The 24,963-nt window shown below is 37.8% G+C and overlaps 1 protein-coding gene across 2 annotated transcripts in view; it reads right to left on the bottom strand.

Moving 5' to 3' along the window:
* Positions 1-488: 488 nt before the first annotated feature.
* Positions 489-24,963, bottom strand: part of ABCB7 (ATP-binding cassette, sub-family B (MDR/TAP), member 7) — a 153,124-nt gene continuing 128,649 nt past the window's right edge. For both annotated transcript variants that reach the window (XM_005857519.2, XM_014545328.1), the window contains exons 12-15: positions 23,022-23,193; positions 12,272-12,375; positions 9,701-9,808; positions 489-2,464 (exon numbers count right to left, since the gene is read on the bottom strand). In XM_005857519.2, coding sequence (XP_005857581.1) covers positions 2,249-2,464; positions 9,701-9,808; positions 12,272-12,375; positions 23,022-23,193 — 600 coding nt within the window. In that variant the 3' untranslated portion in view covers positions 489-2,248. The remainder of the gene's footprint in view (positions 2,465-9,700; positions 9,809-12,271; positions 12,376-23,021; positions 23,194-24,963) is intronic.

Raw genomic sequence — 24,963 nt, forward strand, 5'->3', positions numbered from 1 at the left:
GCAGGAAGCAGCCAATCAGTGATTCACTCTCATCATTGATGTTTCTAGCTCTCTCACCTTCCTTCCACTCTGAAATCAATAAAAATATATTTTAAAAAAACTATGTTGCAGTACTGATTTGCAAAATTTATACACTTTATCCTTTTGTGTAATATTGTAATGTAATTATACTAAAAGCTCTTTTTCTAGCCATTTCTTCTGAATCATCCTAGAAAACTTTTCTTTCATTTTAATTAGTCTATTATTTCACTGTAAGGAATCACCTTAATATGATGAAGAGAAAAATATTTAAGATTTAGTTATGACCCCTAAAAAATCTGTGTGTTTCAGGTAACTTTTTATTAGCTGAAAATATTGGTTAATGACCACAATGACCCAATGGTCTAGAAACCACTTCCAATCATATGGAAAAAAAAATACTTCAAAACCCTTACTGGGGAAATTACCCCCAACCTAAAAACATTCCTATTTTTCTTTGACTAAATGTTTTTGACTAAATGTTTCACACATTGCAGAATCACTTACTCTGAATATCACTATTCACACTCAAAATGAATATTTCTGATGGCTACTTCAATTTTACCTGCTTGATTATACAGCTAGCTAAATCTTTTCCATCAGCATCATTGAAAATGTATAGAAGGAGTTAACAGAAACAAAATTTCTATCTAGAATAAGCACATTTCTAGTAATACAGCTGATTTGTTTAAAGGAATTGCTTTTTTTTCCCTTCAGAAGAGTAATAATGTCTATGGCTTCAAATTAAGAAATGTTCATTCCTCCCCCCATTTTTCAGTTGATTATGCATCTCAGTATTAAACAACTTCAAAAGCAAGATCCTGCATCACTTACTCTGATGTCAAAGACTAATCATGAAATACTGGTTGCAAGCCACTTGTCAAATTGCCTTTATATAACAAAACTGGATACTCAAGTTAGATAAGTATCCACCCACAAATGAATATACAAAACAAGGAAACATTAGTCTCACCCACACAAAATTATCATTTAAAACACACTAACCCATAAACCAATAAAATAACTACTTTAAAACTTTTTCTGATAAATAAAGGCTCATAATATAGTCATGTGGTTGGTCATGAAATACAGTTTCTCAAACTGAATGATTACTACCAAACAAATGAAAGCAAATTCAAATTATAAGAGAGAAGAGCTTTCTCAGTGAACAAATATCAATATTTTATTAATTATTTCCAGCAGGTAAAACTTGAATATTTCATTTGGGCTCCTCCTGTTAAATCAAGCTTAAAGGGACTCATTAAATTACTGAAAAAGAGGAGATGTTGAAATAAAGTAACTCTGAAGTGTCAATACAGATTAGAGTCCTGTTCATCTAACCCTCTCCTATTTATCTAAAGGTCTCTAAGAATGTTTAAGTGGATGTTGCTATATTCACGTGTGAACGTGTGCACACACACACATGCATGCACATATCTCATTTATTTGTTTCTTTGTGTAACTTCAGATAACAAAAGCAGTATATTTAAGATGGAAACAGAAAAAGCTATTAACTTCCGAGGCTATTACTGCCAGTATGGCAAATATCAAATTATATCAGGGTTCTTTAGTCTTTAAAGAGAAATATATAAATTTTGGTCCAAAACAAAAGCAGTATCTTATTTTGGTGGAAAAAAAATAAAATTCTCACCACTAGATGATAGTTATAATGCTGGTTAATGATGAAGAACATTCTATATTAACTAACACGAGAATTGAGGTTTTTCCTCAAAAAGGTTATAGTGGAAAACACTTTAAACATGTAAGTATAGATATCTATCATAGAATTATTTCAATGGAGGTTGCAGAAAAGAAAAACAATGAACCTTACTGTCCTCTTTTTTTAATAAAAACAAACAGACATTTTCCACCGAAATTGTCAGCATAAAGGAGGTTTTAAAAACTATAAAAATTTGGAACCAATCCGATTCATCTGGTTGTGAATATCATCAAATGGCTCTCAGGCCTCAAAAATGGAAATGGGATAAAGTCAGATAGTAACAAAAATAATGATTTGAGCAAAGTGAAGGCAGTAACAAGAAAATAATTTGGGGCTAAATATAGTTTAAGAGTTTGTAAAAGATATAAAACTCAAATCCACTTTCAAATAAATCTTATCTAAAAGAAGGAGTATGGATAATGGGAATATATAATTTTTTAATGAAACAATTTTGCTTCAGTGCAAATGTATAGTCAAAAAAAAAAATAAAAAGGAAATGTCTCATGTGACTTAGCAAGAACAGTTTCCACAGCCTTTCACACTGTTCACAATTTCTTCTTGTAGTCTCTTCCTTTCCTCCTCTTTGGATACATTTTCTTTCTTTGCATGCCATTTGGAGTTATCAAGGTTCTGCACATGGCTGCTCTGTGTATGCCACATTTCTGAATAGATACTGCCAGGATTAGCAAGCAAACCATGATGGGTACCACGTTCAGCTACTTTACCCTAAAATAAAGCAAAAACAAATGAAACATAGAGAAAGGTCATACAACTAGCAAAATAACTGAAAATACATAATATTTTCTAACTAAAGATCACATCTTTATCTATTCAGCTATTGATGGACACCTAGGTTGCTTCCATATTTTAGCTATTGTAAATATTGCTAAATGAACTCAGGGATGCATATATCTTTTCAAATTAGTATTTGTTTTCCTTGGATAAAAATGTAGAAGTGAAATTGCTGATTTGTATGATGGTTCTATTTTTAACTTTGAGAAATATCAATACTGTTTTCTATTATAGTGGCTGCAACAATTTATAATCACACCAACAGTGCAGAAGGGTTACCTTTTTTCCAAATCCTTGCTGGCACTTGCTAATTGACTTTTTGATAATACCCATTTTGACAGGTGTGAGGTGATATCTCATTGTGGTTTTTATTTGCATCTCCCTAATCATTAGTGATGTTGAGCATGTTTTGATGTCTGTTGACCATCTGTACATCTTCTCTGGAGAAATATTCCGTGCCCTCTATTTTTTTATTGGATTATTTTTGCTATGGAGTTGTATAAGCTCCTTATATATTTTGAATATCAACTTCTAATGGGATATATCATTTGCAAATATCTTTTCCCATTTAGTAGGTTACCTTTTCGTCTTGTTGATGGTTTCTTTCACTGTGCAGAGGCTTTTTAGTTTGATGAAACCCCATTTGTTCATTTTTGCTTTTGTTTCTCTTGCTCGAGGGGACATATCTAAAAAGATATGCTATAAATGATGTCAAATAGTTTATTACTTATGTTTCATTCCAAAAGTTTTATGGTTTCAGGTCTTACATAAGTCTTTAATCCATTCTGAGTTTAATTTTGTATGTGGTATAAGAGAGGGATCCAGTTTCATTTTTTTGCATGTATCTATCTAGTTTTCCCAACACTACTTATTGAAGAGACTCTCATTTCTCCATTGTATATTCATGTCCGTTTGTCGAATATTAATTGACTATATAAGTGAGGATTTATTTGCAGGTTCTATTCTGTCCCATTGATGTGTCTGCTTTTGGGCCAGTGCCAAACTGTTTTGTTTAAGATGATTTTATAATATAGTTTGAAACCAGGGAGCATGATACCTCCAACTTTGTTCTTCTTTCTCAAGATTGCATTGACTATTTGGGGTTTTTAGTAATTCCATTTAATTGTCCTGGTTCTGAAAAGAATGCCATTAGTATTTTAATAAGGATAGCAATGAATCAGTAAATTGCTTTGAGTAGTAAATACATTTTAATGATATGCATGGTGTATCCTCCCGTTTATTTGTGTCCTCTTTGACTTCTTTCTTCAGTATCTTACAGTTTTCAGAGTATAGATCTTTCACCTGGTTTAAATTTATTTCTAGGTATATTATTCTTTTTACTGCAATTGTAAATGTGATTCATTTCTTAATTTCTCCTTCTGATCATCTGTTATTAGTGTATAAAATTATGAGATTCCTATATATTAATTTTGTATCCTGATACTTGACTGAATTCACTTATTAATTCCATTAGTATTTTATAGTCTTTAGGGTTCTCTAAACATAGTATCACAGACTCTACAAAAGAAAACTGTCACATATGTTTTAATAATCCAATCTTAAAACATATGTGACAGTTTTAGTTCTTACTTGCCAATTTTGATGCCCTTTGTTTCTTTTTCTTGTGTAACTGTTGTGGACAAGATTTCCAATACTATGTTGATCCTGGACTTTTGTTTGATGAAAGTTTTTCCATTATTACATCAATTTCCTTGCTCGTTATCAGTCTGTTCAGATTTTGCTTATTCATGGTTCTATCTTAAAAGGTTGTATGTTTCTAGAAATTTATTTCTAGTTTGTGCAATTTGCTGGCATATTACTTATTGTATTTATAGTATTTTTAAAACAATCCTTTGTATTTCTGTGGTGTTGGTTGTAACCTACCCTCTTTCATTTCTGATTTATTTGGGTTCTTTGTTTCTTGATGAGGATGGTTAAAGCTTTATCATTTTTGTTCATCCTTTAAAGAACCATCTCCTAGTTTCATAGATCATTTCTATTACTTGTTAGTATCTAATTCATTTATTTCTGCTCTAATCTATATTATTTACTTCCTTCTACTTACTTAGGGTTTTGATTCTTCTTCTTTTTCTAGTTCATAAGTTTAAAGGTAAGATGTTTATTTGAAATCTTTTGTGTTTCCTGAGGTAAGCAGCTATAGCTATAAACCTGTTAGTATTGCTTTTGCTGTATTATAAAAAATTTTCAGAGCAGTATTTTTCTCTTTCATTTGCTTCAAGGTAGTTTTTGTTTTCCCGTTTGATTTCCACTTTGATCCATTGGTTCTTTAGTAGCATGTGGTTTAGTCTCTATGTGATTGTATTCTTTCTAGTTTTCATCTTGTAGTTGATTTCTAGTTTCAAACTGTTTAGATTGGAAAAGATACTTGATATGATTTCAATATTCAACTGTGGAGAATGTTCCATGTATACTTGAGAAGAATGTGTATTCTACAGTTTTTAAATGAAGTGTTCTTTAAATATCTATTAAGTTGATATGATCTAATGTGACATTTAAGACAAATTCTCTATTGATTTTCTATCTGATAAATCTATTGTTGATAGTGGGGTATTAAAGTCCCCTACTATTATTGTATTGCTGTCAATTTCTCTATGTCTGTTATTACTCGCTTTACATATTTAGGTACTCCTATGTTGGATGCATAGATATCAATGATTGTTATATGTTCCTGGATGGACCCCTTTATCATTATATAACAGCTTTTTATCCTTTTACGAACTTTGTTTTCAAGTCTATTTTGTCTGGAGTATTGCTACCCCTGCTTTCTTTTCACTTCTATGTGTACAGAATAGCTTTTTCTATCTCTTTACTTTTAGTCTATGAGTGTCTTTCTATCTGAAATGAGTCTCTTGTAGGCCATATATAGATGGGTCTTGTTTTTTAATCCATTCAGCTACCCTACGTCTTTGATTGGCGCATTTAGGCCCTCTACATTTAAAGTAATTATTAATAGGTATGTGCTTATTGCCATTTCTTGTTTTTTGGTTGTTTTGTAATTCTTCTGTTCCTTTAATCTCCTGGTCTCTTTCCATTAAATTTACTAGTTTTCTTTGGGGGGAGGAGGAGGATTTATTCCTTTCTATTTATTTTTTGTGTATTTTTTCTAGGTTTTTGGTCTGAGGTTACCATGAGATGCATACATATACGTCTATATCTATAGCACACTATTATAAGCTGATAGGCCTTTAAGTTCAAACACATCCTAAAAGCACCAGCATTTTACTCACCACTCCATGTATGTTTGTGATGTCATATTGTATATCTCTTTATTTTCTGTATCATCTAATTACTTATTGTAGTTATAGTTAATCTTGCTATTTTTGTCTTTTAACTTTCATATTAGTGTTTTAAGTGGCTGATTCACTGTTAATTCTCTATTTGCTTTTACATATCTGCTTTTTTTTCTTTCCTAAAGTTTCTTATTTCTGGTTATGGTCTTTTGTGCACAAAGACCTCTTAAGATAACCTGTAAAACAGGTTTAGGTGATAAACTCCTTTACTTTTGCTTGTCTGGAAAAATCTCTCCTCCAATTATGAATAATAACTTTTGTGCCTCTAGCACAGCTTGGATGGGGATGTAAATTGAGTAGGGCGGGGTCTCAGGGAATCACCAGGGCGGAGCAAACAGCAATGGCATCTCCGCGACTCCTCGCCTCTCCGTGACTCCGGGTCTCCGTCCCTGAGTGCCTGCAAGCAGCTCCGCGAGAATGCCACCTTCGCTTTCTGACCCGCTGCAAGGCTGTCCCACCTCTCCCCGTAGGGGTCTGGGACCTCAGAATCCCGCGCCAAACAAGCTCAGTGGATTCGAGAATTTGTAACCCCTTCCGATTGAAAAAAACCGCGCATCCAGTTGCAGCCCGCCTGGCGCGCGCCTCCGTACCTCTGTTCTTGGTGCCTCTGCAGATCCTACTCAGTCTCAATGCTCTTCTTTCTTTCCTTCCAGTTGTAGAACTTCCACTGGGCCAGCTTTCCCATGGTTCTGAATGATAGCTGTTTTGTCTTATAGTTGGTAGTTTCAATGTTGTTGTGGGAGGCAGCACGCACAGGTCTGTACCTTACGCCGCCATCTTGGTTCTCCCATGAACAATAACTTTGCTGGGTACAGTATTTCCAGGTTGTAAGTTCTCTTCTTTCAGCAATTTAACCATTTCCTGACATTCCCTTCTGGCCTGTAAAGTTACTGCTAAGAAATCAGCTGATATAAACTTACGGGGTTTCCCTTGTATGTGAATTGTTTTCCTCTTGCTGCTTTCAAGACTCTCTTTATCCTTACCTTCTGCCACTTTAATTACAATATGTCTTGGTGTGGGCCTCTTTGGGTTCATCTTGTTTGAAACTGTGCTTCTGGGACCTGAATGTTTGTTTTGTTTCCTTTGTCAGATTAGAAATGTTCTCAGCCATTATTTCTTCAAATATACTTTCTGCCCCTTTCTCTCTCTTCTTCTGGTATCCCCATAATGTGTGTATCCCTAGTGTGCTTGATGTTCCAAAGGCCCCTTATACTATCCTTGTTTTTGAAAATGCTTTTTTCTTTTCACTATCCTGATTGGTGAATTTTGACTATTCTGTCTCCAGATCACTACTCTGTTCTTCTGTATGAAATCTACTGTTGATTCCTTCTAATGTGTTTTCCCATTTCAGTTACTGCATTCTTTATCTTTGGCTTTTTATTATATTTTCTAACTCTCTTCTTTCTTTCTGAGTTTCCCTATCATACTCTCAAGTTTGTTGAGCATCCTTGTAGTCATTTATTTGAATTCTTTATAATGGGAATTACTTATCTCCATTTCATTAGGAAATTTTTCTGGATTTTGCTCTTGTTCCTTCATTTGGAGCATATTACTCTCTTATTTTGACTTTCTCTAGTTGTTCCTATAATATAGATGTGATAGGTATCTCTCCTAATCGTGAAAAAGTGGTCTGTGTAGAAGTGGCCTTTATGTAGACTGGGTGCCAGTTGGTTTATGTAAGCTGGTTCAAATCAGGACTGGAGTATGTGGCACCTCGGTTGTAGCCTGGCCACAAAGAGTAGGTTAGGGGAAGGACAGCCTGGTATGCACACATCTGTGGTAGCTCCCTGTTGTTCCAGCTCTTTGCCTATGGAACAGTCATAGCAGGGCAGCCCTGTGAGAACACACAGCAGTGGCCTAATGCGTATAGCGCTATAACCTGTTGGACCCACTGAATCAAGCTCCAGCTGGCCTTAGGCGTCAGTTGGAGCACATGGATAGAGTTCCTGCCTGCATTATCCAAGTGGAGGGATATGAAAACAACGTCAGTCACAGATTCCTCCTATCCTGGAGAGTCCTCAGATCCCAGAAAGGTCTCACAGTTTCTCAGCCTTCTCTATGAAATCTCTCATTTGTTGTGCAGAAGCTATTTAATCAACCTTTTTTTTTTTACTTGTCTAAGAAGCCTTCCTTTATTATCCACTGATAATTGTGCATTAAAAAGCTGACTTGGGAGTGGCCTTTTCAACTGTTGGGTTTCACGGAAGAATGATCACATGGGTAGCTGGTCCTTTTGTTGGGGTCCTCAAATTCAAATATCTCTTTTTCTGAGGCTACCTTTTTTTTCTCCAGAGAAGAATTTTCCAATTATCTGATGATGAGGGAAGGAGTGATGATAGCAGAAATAAACAACTGGTTGGCAAGGTTCTTGGAGCCAGTGGCACAAGACAGTCTGTGGTCTTGTTTTTTTGGTATGTTTTGATTCCCACTTAATCTAGCCCCTCATTGTTAAATAGTTTGGTAACTTTAATGTGTCCAGAGCCTCTCTGACTCAATTTCCTGACAAGTAAAAATCTAGCCTCCTGCCAAGGCTGGGAAGGGGTAATCACTAGGCTGTACAGGGTGAGGAAGGGTCTTAGGAATGCTATTCTTTTTCTTTTTTTTGTTAATCCTCACCTGAGGATATATTTTCCATTGATTTTTTTTTTTAGAGAGAGTGGGAGGGACTGAGGAGAGAGAACATTGATGTGAGAGACACTTCCATTGGTTGCCTCCTGAACCTGCAACCCAGGCACCTGCCCTTGACTAGGAATCGAACCCTTGAACCTTTGGTGAACAGGCCAATGCTCTAACCACTGAGCAAACAGTGGGAATGCTATTTCTCATGTAGACGCAACATTAATATTATAAGAGACTGCTGACAGAATGAGGTCACAGTAGTTTCACTAGAAAATAAAAATCTCTGATCTTCAAGATCATGCAATTACAGAACCATCAAATTATGAACCCAAAGAGATTTTATATACAAGTGCCATAATCATTAATAAGTTATTTCCAATTATAATCCAAACTCCAAAGGGCAATGTTGTAATATAACTGTATAAATACTGTGAACCCCATGTCATGAGGCAGGTAAGCACATGCCTGCTAAAGTACTAACATTTTATAAAAAAAAGGCTTTATTTGCATAACTGCATAAAATTGGAAAGTTTAGTAAAAAAAAAAGCACAAAACAGCAGATTTTATTTCATATTCTTGAACATCAATGAGATAATGAAGTATATCCACAAAATTTCCCATTTAAGATATTCTGGTTGAATCACAATGGGAAAAAATCACTTTATTTTCTAATGAATGAACACAGTGATGAACAAATAAATAAAAAGACCTAGGGTCTCCAATACACAGGTAACTTATAAAGGGAATAATATACGTATACACCATAGAACATCCTATACAACATTTAGTGGCATGAAAAATTCTATCTCAGTAACTTAATATGGAAAGTATATGAGAATGTTTCTTCTCCCTTAACTTCCAGTACTCGGGCTTTCAAAAATGATAAAGAATTGAAGGTTCATTTATTAGGAGGGAAAGATAATCAAGGAAAATGCTGAATGAAAGGTGAAAAACTTATTAATGTTAGATAATGTACCAGGGGTGGGGAGAAGTCCTTATAGAAAGTAGAAAAGAAAAACTATTACAATTTTCAAATCCACCAATCACAATAGTAATACTTTGATTCGTTTAGGACATTTAGTGCACTTTTATATTAATTCCCACAGAAGAGAGAAAGTGGGTTGTCCATTTTACTATTTTCCCCATTAGAAAAACTATTAGAGAAACGATTTCATTTACTTGTGTTTGTTAAAATTCCCAATGTTCTTCAAATACTAAATTTTAAAGTTAAATCTCTTACCTTGTCCAAGACTATGATTTCATCTGCATCAACTACTGTTGATAATCTGTGTGCAATGAAAATAGAAGTTCTGTGTTTGACTGCATCCCTCATGGCACCAAGAATTGTCTGTAAGTTTGGCAACAAAAGAGTAAGAGGGAAAAAAAGATCTATCTATTAGGTAAATTAAAATAATCATACATTCCTTAAAAGAAACATATGAAATGTCAATTAATTTTATATTACATAAACTTTATACCACTACCAAATATTTGACCTAATCTAATAATAACTAAGGAGAAAATCAATCAAAAAGGGGAGGTAAATATGACCACATTATCATGGAAAAAATTACCTTTAAGAAAAGCAACATTTCTGTAAATTTTAGTCTGGGAGAAGGTGGATATTTTCTATACTTAAAAACAAACAAACCATAATGATGAATACAGTGACATTAGGAGCATAGCCAGATATGATGTTTATTTGGTCAATGAGAGCAAAAATGAAATAAGGAGGGACTCAAGTGATAAGATGCAGAGAAATTTAAAAAAAAAGATCAAGAGAAAAATATGAGACTCAATGGGGACATGAGCATTTGCATTTCCTTCAAACTTAGAGGACAGAAAGGACACAGAAAACTGTGCATGTATAACTTGAGGAAACTTATTTTTAAAACAATTCTGACTACTTAATGCATTCTGGAGAACACATTTTTCTTTACAGCCTGTAAAGTGTATATATATATATACTTTAAACACACACACACACACACACACACACACACACACACACAGCTATATTTGGAAACCTGGGTCTAAATACAGCTAGCTAAATGGAAATAGGCATGTGGGAGATGGGGATATACCAAATGTCTTCCTACAGATATTTCTAAACATTGTATTTATTAAAGAAATAAAATTATCAAGAGCACATGGTTATCCAGGAAAAGAAGACCTTATATTTTACTACTGCAGACTGAAAAGGAAGTGCAGGACCAATTCTAAGAAAAATTGTGATGTTTGTGGGGACTCCACTTCCTAATCCTCAAGAAATTAAACTCTGACGTGCTCTATGGACCTATTAAAAAGGACCATTAAAATTTACCAAATCTGTTGGTAACTCATTCCCTTGGGGAGGTGTCTCTGCTACCTCTTAATGAGTTATGCTACATAAGATGATAAAGCTACGTGGCTCAAATAATGACTGTTGAGACTCTTAATTTGTAATAAACATGGAGGAAATTTTTTAGGTATAAAGTTTTTATAAACAGACTCATGGCCTGTGGGGTCCCTTGGCTGGCCTGTGGGGATCAGTGGACCTCCGTGCCACTGCAGCCTGGCTTTACCCGCCAGGGCTCCAGCCTGCTGTCCGCGTTGATCCTGCACAGCACGAAGTAGTGCGGGAAGCGGCAGGAGGCTAGAGAGGAGCCCGATCCCGGGCTGGGCACCGCTTAGGTGCACAGGGGGAGTGTCCGCAGAAGAGGCTCACGCTGCCGCCACAGCTGTGCTTGCTACCCGTGAGCCCGGGGTGTAGCGCCCATCTATCAGCTGAGTGGCACTCCCGCTGTGAGAGTGCACTGACCACCAGGGGGCATATCCTGTGTTGAGTGCCTGCCCCCTGGTGGTCAGTGCGCATCATAGCTACTGGCCGGTCGTCCAGTTGTCCAGTCGCTTAGGCTTTTATATATATAGATTCCTACTCTGCCTATGAATGGGGTCTGTCCTGTTTAAGGTTCCCTTCAAATGTAACAAATCCTGATACTAAACAATTCACTTAGAAATTAAACTGTTTTAAGCACATGACAAATCAAATAATGTGCCCTGAATCTTAACTCCCTTATGCAAAAATTATGTCATACATGCTGTAAAACTGAAATTAGGCCTATCCTTCAACACTAGGTTTTAACTATATATTCAAGTAAATATGGGTGAAAGGAAACAACTGATAAATAACATCTAGCTATCTTCAATGTAGACTAAGGAAATTTATTCATGAAATTGTCATTGTTATTAAGACTTTGTATTTAATACAAGGATGTTGTTATGAAGTCTAATGTAGTTGATGGGTAATAATACCATGACATCAGTTTCATAATACTTGTTGTGGAAATAAATATAAATCGATACCAGCACCACAGGCTGTGTGTGCCTGTTTGCACTTCAGTGAGTTGCTCCATGACAAGTGAAAGGCTTTCTGGTGTATACTGTATCACAATCATTTACATGACTTGTTTTAATGAGTGTTAAGTGGTAATAGCAGAAAGACTAAAATCTTCTTCCTTTGCCAGCAGACTAGAGAATTTTGACAGCTTTGTAAAAATGCAAGGGCAATGCAACAAGAGCATAAGGTATCATACAGTTCCAAAAGAAGGCATACTTGCAAATGAACTGAACAATGTGATCTTTCAATGCAGTCTGGCATTCTTACTATCAACAATTGTTATCTGGGAAAAAATGGCTAAGTATTTTGCTCTATAGCACCTCCCATTGAAGTTCACTCAAAATACAAAAGAATATAGCTTTTATTAAAATTTCCAAGGAGAAAATTTAAGCATTGATAATTGAAGAGTTTTATATTTTCACTAACATTTACCTCTTCAGTAATTGAATCTAATGATGAAGTGGCTTCATCATAGAGAATAACTTGAGGGTCCTTCAAAATGGCTCTTGCAATTGCTACTCTTTGTTTTTCTCCCCCTGGTTAAAAAAAAAATTAGTTTAAGGAAGCATAGCATAAAGACATATTTTATGTTTCTAGTATTTGCATAGAATATAACCATCAAATAAAATACCTTCAACATTTACCTGCTCAGTTATAAGAGTTTAAGTTTATACATGACATCCTTTGACAAACTACATTCCTTGGAACATAAATGTAGTTTTTGATTCTGACTTCATGGCAAGTGAAACAATGAAGAGGGGAAGTAAAAACTTTGATTCCAAATTATTCCTCAAACCAGAAATATTCTCATTACATGTTACTTTATATGTACTTTATATCACTTCCCCAGAAACAGCAATCTCAGATAGAAAAATGTCACTATTAGAGAACTGAAAAAGCCAAAAACAAATTCAATACCTGAAACCTGAAGACATAAAACAATTTATCTCTTAACATTAAAAGGTATCATTCAGCCAGTATTCTCAATGATTTTTTGTCATAAAGCTATTATTTTTGTAGCACTCTTCAAAATTAAGGGTATATACTAGATACCTCTTATTTTGCCTTATTTACTATTGGGTTCTTAGCATTTAAGAATTTTAAAACAGCCCTAGCTGGTCTGGCTCAGTGGATGGAGCTCGGCCTGTGGACTGAAGGGTCCCAAGTTGGATTCCAGCCAAGACATGTGCCTGGGTTTCGGGCTCGATCTCCCCCAGTGGGGGGCGGGCAGGAGGCAGCCAATCAGTGGTTCTCTCTCATCATTGATGTTTCTATCTCTCTATCCCTCTCCCTTCCTCTCTGAAATCAATATATATATTTATATATATAAAACAAACAGTTTTGGGTGGTAAACACAATGCAATATACAGATGATGTATCATAAGAGTTGTATACTTGAAACCTATATAATTATATTAACTAATGTCACCCCCCAAAAAAGGACTTACTTTACCCAAAACAAACAAACAAAACAGATGCCCAGAAAAGTTAAGTGATTTGTTCAAGGTCACAGAGGAAAGACTTAGTTGAATCCAGATTAGACCTAATTGATGCATAGTCTAATGCTCTTCCTATCACAAGGTGCAAGTGCACTTTTATTTCTAAACTAGAGGCCCGATGCATGAATTTTGTGCACTGGAGGGAGGGGGGTGGTGTCCCTTAGCCTGGCCTGCATCCTCTTGCAGTCCGGGACCCCTCGGAGGACGTTGGCCTGTGTCCTTTCGCAGTCCAGGACCCCTCAGGGGATGTCCGCCTGCTCGCTGCTCCTTACCACTTGGCTCGCTGCTCCTTAGTGCTGCTGTGAGCCTGACTTCTGGCTGAGTGGCACTCCCCCTGTGGGAGCACACTGACCACCATGGGCAAGCTCCTGCGTTAAGCGTCTTTCCTCTGGTGGTCAGTGCACATCATAGCAACAGGTCGTTCTGGTCATTCCGCCATAACGGTTGCTTAAGCTTTTATTATATAGTTCCGCCATAACAGTTGCTTAGGCTTTTATTATATAGGTATGCTCTAGGGAAAATAAAGCAATATTTCTTTCTTTACTGGGGTTCCTGTAGGTCTATGGTCATCATCAGTCGTCCATAGAACTATGGTTGGAAGTACAAGTACCCTTGTTTATTGCACTTTGCATCATTGCACTTCACAGATACTTTTTTTTTTTTTTTAACAAATTGAAGGTTTGTGGCAACCATGCATCAAGCAAATCTATTGGTGCTATTTTTCCAATAGCATTTGTTCACTTTGTATCTCTGCGTTACATTGTGGTAATGCTCACAATGTCCAACATTATTATTATAACTAGAGGCCCGGTGCATGAAAATTCGTGCATTGGAGGCGGGGGCAGCCTGGCCTGCCCCCTCTCACAGTCTGGGAGCCCTCAGGGGATGTCCTACTGACGGCTTAGGCCCGCTCCCCTTCGGGGGAGCGGGCCTAAGCCAAAACCTGGCCTCCCTCTGCAGGAGGCCACCAGGCTGATCAGGGGAAGGCACCGCCTCCATCACCCCACTGCTGCTGCCACTGCCGGCCATGGTGGCTGCAAGGCCTAAGCCCCGGGCCTCGCAGCTGCTGGGGCTCACAGATGCCTGAGCCCCAGGCCTCGCATCCACTGGGGCTCACAGCTGCCTGAGACCACGGCCGCCTGAGCCCCAGGCCTCGCAGCCGCCAGAGCTCATGGCTGCCAGAGACCATGGCTGCCTGAGCCCCAGGCCTCGCAGCCACCGGGGATCATGGCTGCTTGAGCCCTGGGCCTTGCAACTGCCTGAGCCCAAGGCTGCCGTGAGCCCACAGCTGCTGATAGCCCCGGGCCTCGCAGCTGCTGGGGCTCACAGATGTCTGAGCCCCAGGCCTCGCAGCCGCTGTGACTTTGTCCGGATGGACGTCCTCCCTAATTAGCATATTACCCTTTTATTATATAGGATAGAGGCCTGGTGCACAGGTTGGGGCTGGCTGGTTTGCCCTGAAGGGTGTCCCGGATCAGGGTGGGGGTCCCGCTGGGGTGCCTGGCCAGCCTTGGTGAGGGGCTGATGGCTGTTTGTAGGCTGGCCACAGCCCCTTCAGGGTGGGGGTCCCCACTGGGGTGCCTGGCCAGCCTTGGTGAGGGGCTGATGGCTGTTTGTAGGCTGGCCACAGCCCCTTCAGGGTGGGGGTCCCCACTGGGGTGCCTGGCCAGCCTTGGTGAGGGGCTGATGGCTGTTTGTAGGCTGGCCACAGCCCCTTCAGGGTGGGGGTCCCCACTGGGGTGCCTGGCCAGCCTTGGTGAGGGGCTGATGGCTGTTTGTAGGCTGGCCACAGCCCCTTCAGGGTGGGGGTCCCCACTGGGGTGCCTGGCCAGCCTTGGTGAGGGGCTGATGGCTGTTTGTAGGCTGGCCACAGCCCCTTCAGGGTGGGGGTCCCCACTGGGGTGCCTGGCCAGCCTTGGTGAGGGGCTGATGGCTGTTTGTAGGCTGGCCACAGCCCCTTCAGGGTGGGGGTCCCCACTGGGGTGCCTGGCCAGCCTTGGTGAGGGGCTGATGGCTGTTTGTAGGCTGGCCACAGCCCCTTCAGGGTGGGGGTCCCCACTGGGGTGCCTGGCCAGCCTTGGTGAGGGGCTGATGGCTGTTTGTAGGCTGGCCACAGCCCCTTCAGGGTGGGGGTCCCCACTGGGGTGCCTGGCCAGCCTTGGTGAGGGGCTGATGGCTGTTTGTAGGCTGGCCACAGCCCCTTCAGGGTGGGGGTCCCCACTGGGGTGCCTGGCCAGCCTGGGTGAGGGGCTGAGGGCTGTTTTCAGGCTGGCCATGCCCGCAGGCTGGAAGTAGGTATCTGGGATTTATTTAACTTCTATAATTGAAACTTTGTAGCATTGGTCTAGCTCGAAGCCTGGGTTGCCCTTGGCAACCCTAGCTCCCAGCCCCTCCTTGAGCGGAGGCCACACTGGCTGGAAGCAGGTATCTGGGGTTTATTTATCTTCTATAATTCAAACTTTGTAGCCTTGAGTGGAACCCAGGGCCAGCAGGGCAGGTGGGAAGCTTGGCTTCCTCCATCGACAGGGCAACCCAAGCCTCCTGCTCGCTCCAGCTCCGTGGCCGCCGCCATCTTTGTGACGGAATGAGGGAGTGATGGTTAATTTGCATATTACTCTTTTATTACATAGGATTATATTGTTTGTGTTGATCTCTGATTAGTGATCTTTGTTGTTATTATTATAATTGTTTTGGGGCACCATGAACTATGCCCATATCAGGCAGTGAATTTAATAAAAAATGTGTGTGTTCTGACTGTTGCATTAATCTGTTTGCCTGTCTCTCTCCCTCTCCTTGGACCTCTCTGTTCCCTAAGACATTAACAATATTGAAATTAGGTCAATTAATAACTCTATAATGGCCTTTCCAGTGAAAGGAAGGTTGCACACCTCTCACTTTAAATGAAAAGCCAGCATTTATTAAGCTCAGTGAGGAAGGCATGTTAAAGCTGAGACAAGCTGAAATCTAGATTGTGCCAAACAGCCAAATTGTGAATGAAAAGGGAAAGTTCTTGTAGAATATTAAAAGTTCTATACCAGTGAACATTATCAATAATAAGAAAATGAAACAATCTTATTGCTAATATGATTAAAAGTTTTAGTGGTCTGTATAGAAAAATCAAATAAACCATGACATTTCCTTAAGCTGAAGCCTAATCCAGAGCAAAGTCCTAACTCTCTTCAAGTCTATATAAAGGCTTAGAGAGGTGAGAAAGCTGCAGAACAAAAGTATGAAGCCAGGAGAGTTTGGTTCATGAGATTTAAGGAAAGAAGCCAACTCCATAACATAAAAATGCAAGGTAAAAGCAAGTGCTGATGTAGAAGCTGCAGCAACTTATCCAGAAGATCTAGCTAGGAACATTTATAAAGGTGGCTACACTAAACAACAGGTTTTCAATGTATCTGAAACAGTTATATAGTGGAAGAAGCCGTCTAGGACTCTCATAGCTAGAGAGGAGAAGTCAGTGCCTGGCTTCAAAGCTTCAAAGGACAGGCTGAGACTCCTATTAGGGGCTAATGCAGCTGGTGATTTTAAGTTGAAGCCAATGCTCATTTACCATCTGCAAATCCTAAGGCCCTTAAGAACTATGCTAAACCTACTCTGCTGTGTTCTACAAATGGAACAAAGCCAGGCTGACAGTATACATGTTTACAACATGATTTACTGAATATTGTAAGCTCTCTTTTGAGACCTATTCCACAGGGAAAAAAAAGATTTCTTTCAAAAATACTGCTCACTGACAATGCACCTGGTTACCCAAGAGCTCTGATGGAGATTTACAATGAGATTAATGTTGTTTTCATGCCAGCTAACACAATATCCTTTGTGCAGACCATGGATCAAAGAGTAATTTTGAGTCTCAAGTCTTATTATTTAAGAAATACATTTAGTAAGGATATAGCTGCCATAGATAGTGATTCCTCTGAAGGATCTGGGCAAAGTGAATTGAAAAGCTTCTGGAAAGAATTCACCATTCTAGATGCCATTAAGAACATTCATCATTCATGGGAAGAGGTCAAAATATCAACATTAACAGGAGGTTGGAAGAAGCTGATTCCAAATCTCATGGATGACTTTGAGGGGTTCAAGACTTCAGTGGAAGAAGTTTGCAGATGTGGTGGAAATAGTAAGAGAACTAGAATTAAAAGTGGAGCCCAAAGATGTGACTGAATTTCTCCAATCTCAAAATAAACTTGTAATGGATGGGGAGTTACTTCTTATGGATAAGTACAGAAAGTGGTTTCTTGAGATAGAATCTACAGCTGGTGAAGATGCTGTGAAGATTGTTGAAGTAATGACAAAAGATTTAGAATATTTTATAAACTTAGTTCATAAAGCAGCAGCAGGGTTTGAGAGGACTGACTCCAATTTGAAAGAAGATCTGTGGGTAAAATGCTATCAAACATCATCACATGCCACAGAGAAATGGTTTGTGAAAGTCAATTGATGAGACACACTTCATTATCTTATCTTAAGAAATTGCCAGAGCCACCCCAACCTTCAGCAATAACCAACCCTGAGCAGCCAGCAGCTGTCAACATCAAGGCAAGACCCTCTACCAATGGCCACCCCGCCAAGACTGGGAGTCATAGCAGTTCTATCTAATACAAAGAAACAAACATAAAGAGACAGCCAAAATGGGGAAACAAAGAAACAGGACCCAAATGAAAGAACAGGAGTAATCTTCAGAAAAAGAGCTAAATGAGTTGGAGGCAAGCAATTTATCAGAAACAGAGCTCAAAATAATGGTTATAAGGATGCTCGACAGCAAAAAAAAAAGAAAAAAAAAGAAAAGGACATAAAAACTATGAAAAATAATCAAATGGAATAAAAAAAGACCCCAGCCCTAGCTGGTTTGGCTCAGTGGATAGAGCGTCAGCCTGTGGACTGAAAGGTCCTGGGTTCGATTCCAGTCAAGGGCATATGCCCGGGTTGTGGGCTTGATCCCCAGTAGGGGGCATGCAGAAGGCAGCCAATTAATGATTCTCTCTCATCATTGATGTTGCTCTCTCTCCCTCTCCCTTCCTCTCTGAAACTATATATATATCCATCCCCAAATAGCCACAACAATCTTGACAAAGAAGAGCAAAGTTGGAAGTATCACAATACTGGATATCAAACTATACTACAAGGCCATTATAATCAAAAGAGTCTGGTACTGGCAAAAAAACAGGCATATAGACAAAAGAAACAGAACGGAGAGCCCAGAAACTAACCTATGCCTCTATGGACAATTAATATTTGACAAAGGAGGCAAGAGTAGTCAGTCTCCTCAATAAATGGTGCTGGGAAAATTGGAAAGTTACATGCAAAAAAATGACAGTAGACCACTAACTTACACTATACATAAGAATAAACTCAAAGTGGATAAAAGACTTAAATTGTGAAACAGTTGTGAAACAATAAAAATCTTATAAGAAAATATAGGCAGCAAAATCTCAGACATCTCTCGTAGCAAGATGTTTACAGATACATCTCCTAGGGCAAAGGAAACTAAGGATAAAATAAACAAATGGGACTACATCAAAATAAAAAGCTTCTGCACTGCAAAAGAAACCATCAACAAAATGAAAAGAGAACCCACTGTATGGGAGAACAAATTTGCCAATGATATGTCTGATTAGGGGTTAATTTCCAAAATATATAAAGAACTCATACAACTCAACACCAGGAAGACACACAATGCAATTAAGAACTGGGCATAGGAAGTGAATAGACACTTCTCCAAAGAGGACATACAAATGAAAAAAATGCTCACTGTCATTAAACATTAGAGAGATGCAAATTAAACCACAAAGACATAGCACCTCACACCTGTCAGAATGGATACCATCAATAAATCAACAAACAACAAGTTCTAAGGAGGATGTGGAGAAAAGGGAACCCTAGTGTACTATTGGTGGGGAATGCAGAATGGTGCAGCCACTAAGGAAAATTTTATGGAGTTTCCTCAAAAAATTAAAAGTGAAACTACATTATGATCCAGTAATCTCACTTCTGGAAAGATATCCTAAGAATTCTGAAACACCAATCAGAAAGAATATATGCACCCCTATCATTGCAGCAATATTTTAAAATAGCCAAGATCTAGAAACAGCCCACCAGTAGAAGAATGGACAAAAAAGCTGTGGAATATTTACACAATGGAATACTATGCAGCTGTCTCAAAGGATATCTAACCCTTTGAGACAGCATGGAGGAACCTGGAGATTATTATGCTCAGTGTAATAATCCAGTCAGAGAAAAAGACAAATACCATATGATCTCACTTATATGTGGAATCTAATGAACAAAATAAACTGACAAAATAGAACCAGAGGCATGGATAGATGGTATAAACTGACAGATAAGAGGGGAGGTGGGTGGTGCAGATGGGATGACAGAAGGTGAAGAGAATGGGCAAAGAACATATATGCATTGCCCATGGACACAGAAAACAATGTGGTGAGGTCCAGAGGTGAGGAGGGCAAGGTCTGGGTAGTGGTGGACAAAGGGGGAGTCAATGGGGAACATCTGTAATAATGTCAACAATTTTTAAAAAGTTCCTCCAACCAGCAAAAATTATGACTCGCTGAAGGCTCAAATGGGCATTAGGATTTTTAGCAATAAAATATTTTTAAATTTGCATATATTATTTTTAAGACATATTTTGTTATATACTTAATAGACTATAATATAATGTAATCTTAACTTTTATATGCACTGAAAAACCAAAAAATTTGTGATGTGCTTTATTGTAATATTTCATTTTATTGCAGTACTCTGGAGCCAAACCCAAAATATCTCCGAGGTATTCTATATAATAAAATGGTAATATGCAAATCGACCAAAGAGCAGAACGACTGGTCGCTATGATGTGCACTGGCCACCAGAAGGCAGACGCTCAATGCAGGAGCTGGCGCCTGGTGATCAGTGAACTCCAAGAGGAGGAGGGCTGCTCAGCCACAAGCTTGGCTAACGGCTGGCAAGTGCAGCGGCCCGTCTCTATGGCAGTGCTAAGGATGTCCGACTGCAGTTTTGGCCCGCTCCCTGGGGAAAGCAGGCCTAAATTGTCAGTTGGACATCCTCCGAGGGCTCCCGGACTGCGAAAGGGTGTAAGTCGGGCTGAGGGGACCCTCCCCCCCCAGTGCATGAATGTCATGCACTGAGACTTTAGTATCTATATAAAAGGTGGTACTTTACTTAATATGCCTCTTTTGGCTTCTTTTCTTGTCTGTTATCTATTAATTTATTAATATCTGAAAAAATATTTTTCAGCTTCAGTAACCTCTTCAGAAAACAAGTTCCACCTTTTTATTATCTGGTACACCAAGTACATTTGTTCTGCAATTTATTTCCTTCAACATATAAAAGGACTCCTTATATCTAATATTAATGCCAAAGTATATATTCATACTATCCGCACTCCTCCCCATTTCATAAGATCAGAATTTCCCTATCAAAGCAAACACCATGACAGAACTCTCTGCTGATCCACCTAGGGACTCAGCAACAGAAAGCTCCTAAAAGAAGCAGACACTCAGCAGAAGGATTCGTTTTGTTGTTTCTTTAATTTGAGGTTTTTAATTAAATTCATTGGGGTGACATTGGTTAATAAAATTATATAGGTTTCAAGTGTACAATTCTATAATACATCATTTTTATATTACATTGTGTATTCACCAACCAATGTTTTTGATGTGCCTCCCAAATTTCAAATGGAAACCAACTCAGTTCCGATTTTATTGAATATAATTTTGGAACTTGAAGAAGAGCATTTGTTTATCTCTACCAGAATTATGAGCATAGATGCCAATTAATACACTGCTTATTTTGAGATATCTGGTTGTAAGGCGATGGGTATCAGGTAAAAATAACATTTCTTTAGCCATCCCTACTCTCAAAGGTATGCTGAGAGGGAAAATAAAGGATTGGAAAATGCAATGTGGTATAGTCATCTGAGTCAAAGTCATAAGTTAAGGAAGGAAGCCCATATTATGTGACAAATTGGGAATTTCCAGAGTCAGCCAAATGGAAAAAATAATCTGAGTGTGAGCTAGTTAATAGGAAATTACTTCTATTAAAAGCAATGGTAAAGTATAAAAGTGAACTGGAATGATACAGGCACCTTTTATTACTGATTAATGACCAAATAACTATTACAAACCAACTAAGTGTGAAAATAATCTTTGTTTAACATTTTCTAAACCTAGATCAAAACTTTTTAATAGACTAAATTCCTTGAAAGATTGACTTATGCTTCATCTTTTTAACTCTCAAATCATTTAGCATAGTAGATTACAGGTAGTATGTACTTAATCAATGTTGTGATTGAAACCAGTTTGTCACAAAGAAAAATGGGGATATATTAAAATTCATGCATACTATTCTTTATTCCCCTTTTGCCTTACCCCATCCCTACTCTATAAATTTCCCACTTAAACTAAATTAGAATCCTATATAATAAAGAGCTAATATGCAAATGGTTGTCATGCCCTTGCACCCTCGCCCCGGCGCCGGGGGACCTGAGGCTGCGCCCTCCACCCTCCGCCCTGTGGAGCTTGACGGGGGTGGGGCCGGCAGGGTCTGGGTCTCGCGCAATTTCGAGGCATGTGCAGGTGGGCGAGGACTTGACTCTGGGTCACGGGACGTGCCCCAGATTCTGACAGGAGGAAGATTTTCATATACATTTTACTAATTTTCTTTCATCTCTGACACTTCTATTATAGAGAAAGGGCAAATAGCAATATTAAAATATTTCCTTTAATTAATTCCCTTTTAATGTGCACGAATTTCGTGCACTGGGCCACTAGTGAAGAATAAATGTAAAGGATTTAGTATATGAGTTACATTAATACTTTCAGGCATTAGATATTGTTTTACTCTGGAATTCAAATAATTTGGGGCAAAGAAACATATTTATGGACCTTCCAAAAATTCAGTCCTTTTAGGATAATTCATTATTAAACTTTATCAATCTCATAATTAAACACTTAAATAGAAATGTAGAAGCCCCCAAATTTACTTGACCATTGAATCAAGGAAATGTAAATGAAGATTGCTATAAGGAAAGTATGGTGTCACCTGGGTACTAGACTTATCAGGGTGATCATTTCATAGGGTATATGAAAGTCTAACCACTGTTATACATATGAAACAAATATATATTGAATGTCAACTATAATTAAAAAATAATTTACAAAAAAAGTGTAACAGTTAAGTATATCCTGTACAAGGAAGTCTAAAGTATTCAAAACATTACATAATAATCGAGGAAATTATGATGAGATACACTAGTAACTAGCAAATTATTTCTCTCTACTCTTACTACTTTCCCAGAAGAATAATGAACCTGGCTTTCCTTTAATATTAAGAATATGGGTAATAAGTTAATACTGATTTTAGCATATATCCATAACTTACTATTAAGCACTTAACGTGTTTGCAGCTGCAAAAGAAAAAAAAGACTTGTATGATTTGAGAACACTTACTTCTGGTATATTAGATTGTTTACAGTGATGGATAGGAGGCTTGGGGACCTTGTCTAAAGCACTTGGATAAGCATTAGTTTTGAATACTGCTACTATATTTTCTAGAAAATGGCTATGACAAATTAAAGTTTGAAGGGAGTATCCAAGTGTGGTGGTGGTCTGTGTGTGTATGTGTGTGTGTGTGGGGGGGGGGCAAATCTAAAATCTGATTACCTGAAAGCTTGAGTCCTCGTTCCCCTACTTGGGTGTCATATCCATGGGGCATTCGAAGAATTGCATCATGGAGTCCAGCTAATTTTGCCACTGCATACACATCCTCAGGTGAAGCACTGATGTTTCCATATAACAGGTTGTAGTAAATGGTATTATGGAAGAGGACAGCATCCTGTAGCGAGCAGACACACACACACACTTATGTTCATTATAAAGATTATTAAAATAACAGTAAAGACATAAAGACTAAAACATGATAACCCCCAAATCACCCCCCACATCCCTGCAATCCCATTTCCCTTCCCAGAGATAATCACCATTAACAATTTGCTGTGTATTATTGCTGACTTTTTTCAATCCATTTATAGGCCTAAACATACACCTTTTTTCAACACAAATGGTGACATATTATATGTATTATTTTGCAAATTGCTTTTTTCACTTAACACATCCTGGAGATTGTATATATCAGTAATAGAAACCTACTTCATTCTTTTTAACAGTTGTGTAATACTAAGGGTACATCATAGTTTATCCATTCCTCTATTGATGGACATTAATGTAGTTTCTAAATTTTTGTTACTACAAAGAATGTTGAAATATCATTGTATATATGACTTCATGCACCCATGTATTTCTTTCTGTAAGAAGGATTCCTATAAGTAGACAGAGTTGAAAGGTAATCATATGTTTATCCATTGATAGTATTGCCCGACAGTCTTAAAATGCTGACAAGTAAGTACACATTCCAACCAATAGTGTATAAGGGTGCCAAGTCTCCATATACTCAGCAATCCTGGATATTAGTAAGTTTTAGTTGATGCTACTTTAGAAGTAAAATGTGCTTTTGGTTTAAATTAGCATTTCCCAAATTACTAGTGAGGTAGAATATGTCTTTACAAAAACATATGTTTCTCAAAGCTTTTAAATTGAACTTAAAACACAGAAAAAAATATGAAAGTTCACTGCAAGCATTCATTTATTATTTCAATTTATCCTGACATAACAAACTAAACCTAATTTAATTAGAGCATCCATCTCCCACTTCTCTTTAAGTCTCCAAATGATTGGAAGGCAATAGTTAGTGAGATGAAATAAAATGACTCCATTAGTCCAAATGAACAAGGATACTCAATTAAAACTTCTTTAACATCATAATCAGAATTTTAGATATTATTTAAGTAATATTCTAATCATTTATATTCCTACTACTAATATAAAATATTATTTTATTAAGTTGGAAATTAACCCAAATGAGCTTAAAGTTCTATAAAGAGAAAATACTTATTTTTAAATACTTTATATTCAGAAAAAGTTAAACAAATGCTAACTGGAAACCGTGAAAATACAAAAAATAAGGTAAAATAAAAATGAATTAAATAATCTATAATTTTACCATCCAGCAATAACTACTATTATTCAAAATGTTTCTCCTATCTTTTTTCTCTACTGACATGTATTCATTTAATATTTAAAAACTGGGGATATTATGTTTTGTTTTGGTATCCTCTTTTTCAACAAACTTTGTATCTGAGTATTTTGCCAACACTCAATATTCTTTAAAAACTTGGTATTTACAAATGGCTGTATGACATTTAATACTATAATTTAACCATCTACTTATTATTAGACATTTATATTTTTTCTAACTTCTGCTATTATAAATACTGCTGTAATGAGTATCTTTGCATATAAAAATCTGTTCGCATCTATTAATTTCCTTACTAAAACTTCCTAGGGGCAGAATTATTGGAATAAAGTGTGTGAGTATATTTCAGGCTCTTGATATATATTGCCAATTTGCTCATCAGGAAAGCTGTATACTTACACCAGCAAAACAAGAGACTGGCCATTTAATTCACAGCCCTGACCAAACTGGATGCCATGAATTTTAAAATCCTTGACAATCTGGTAAGTAAAAAATGGCATTCCATGCTTGATT

The sequence above is a fragment of the Myotis brandtii genome, unplaced genomic scaffold (assembly GCF_000412655.1).
Source record: "Myotis brandtii unplaced genomic scaffold, ASM41265v1 scaffold1119, whole genome shotgun sequence".
In the NCBI taxonomy this organism is placed as follows: Eukaryota; Metazoa; Chordata; class Mammalia; order Chiroptera; family Vespertilionidae; genus Myotis; species Myotis brandtii.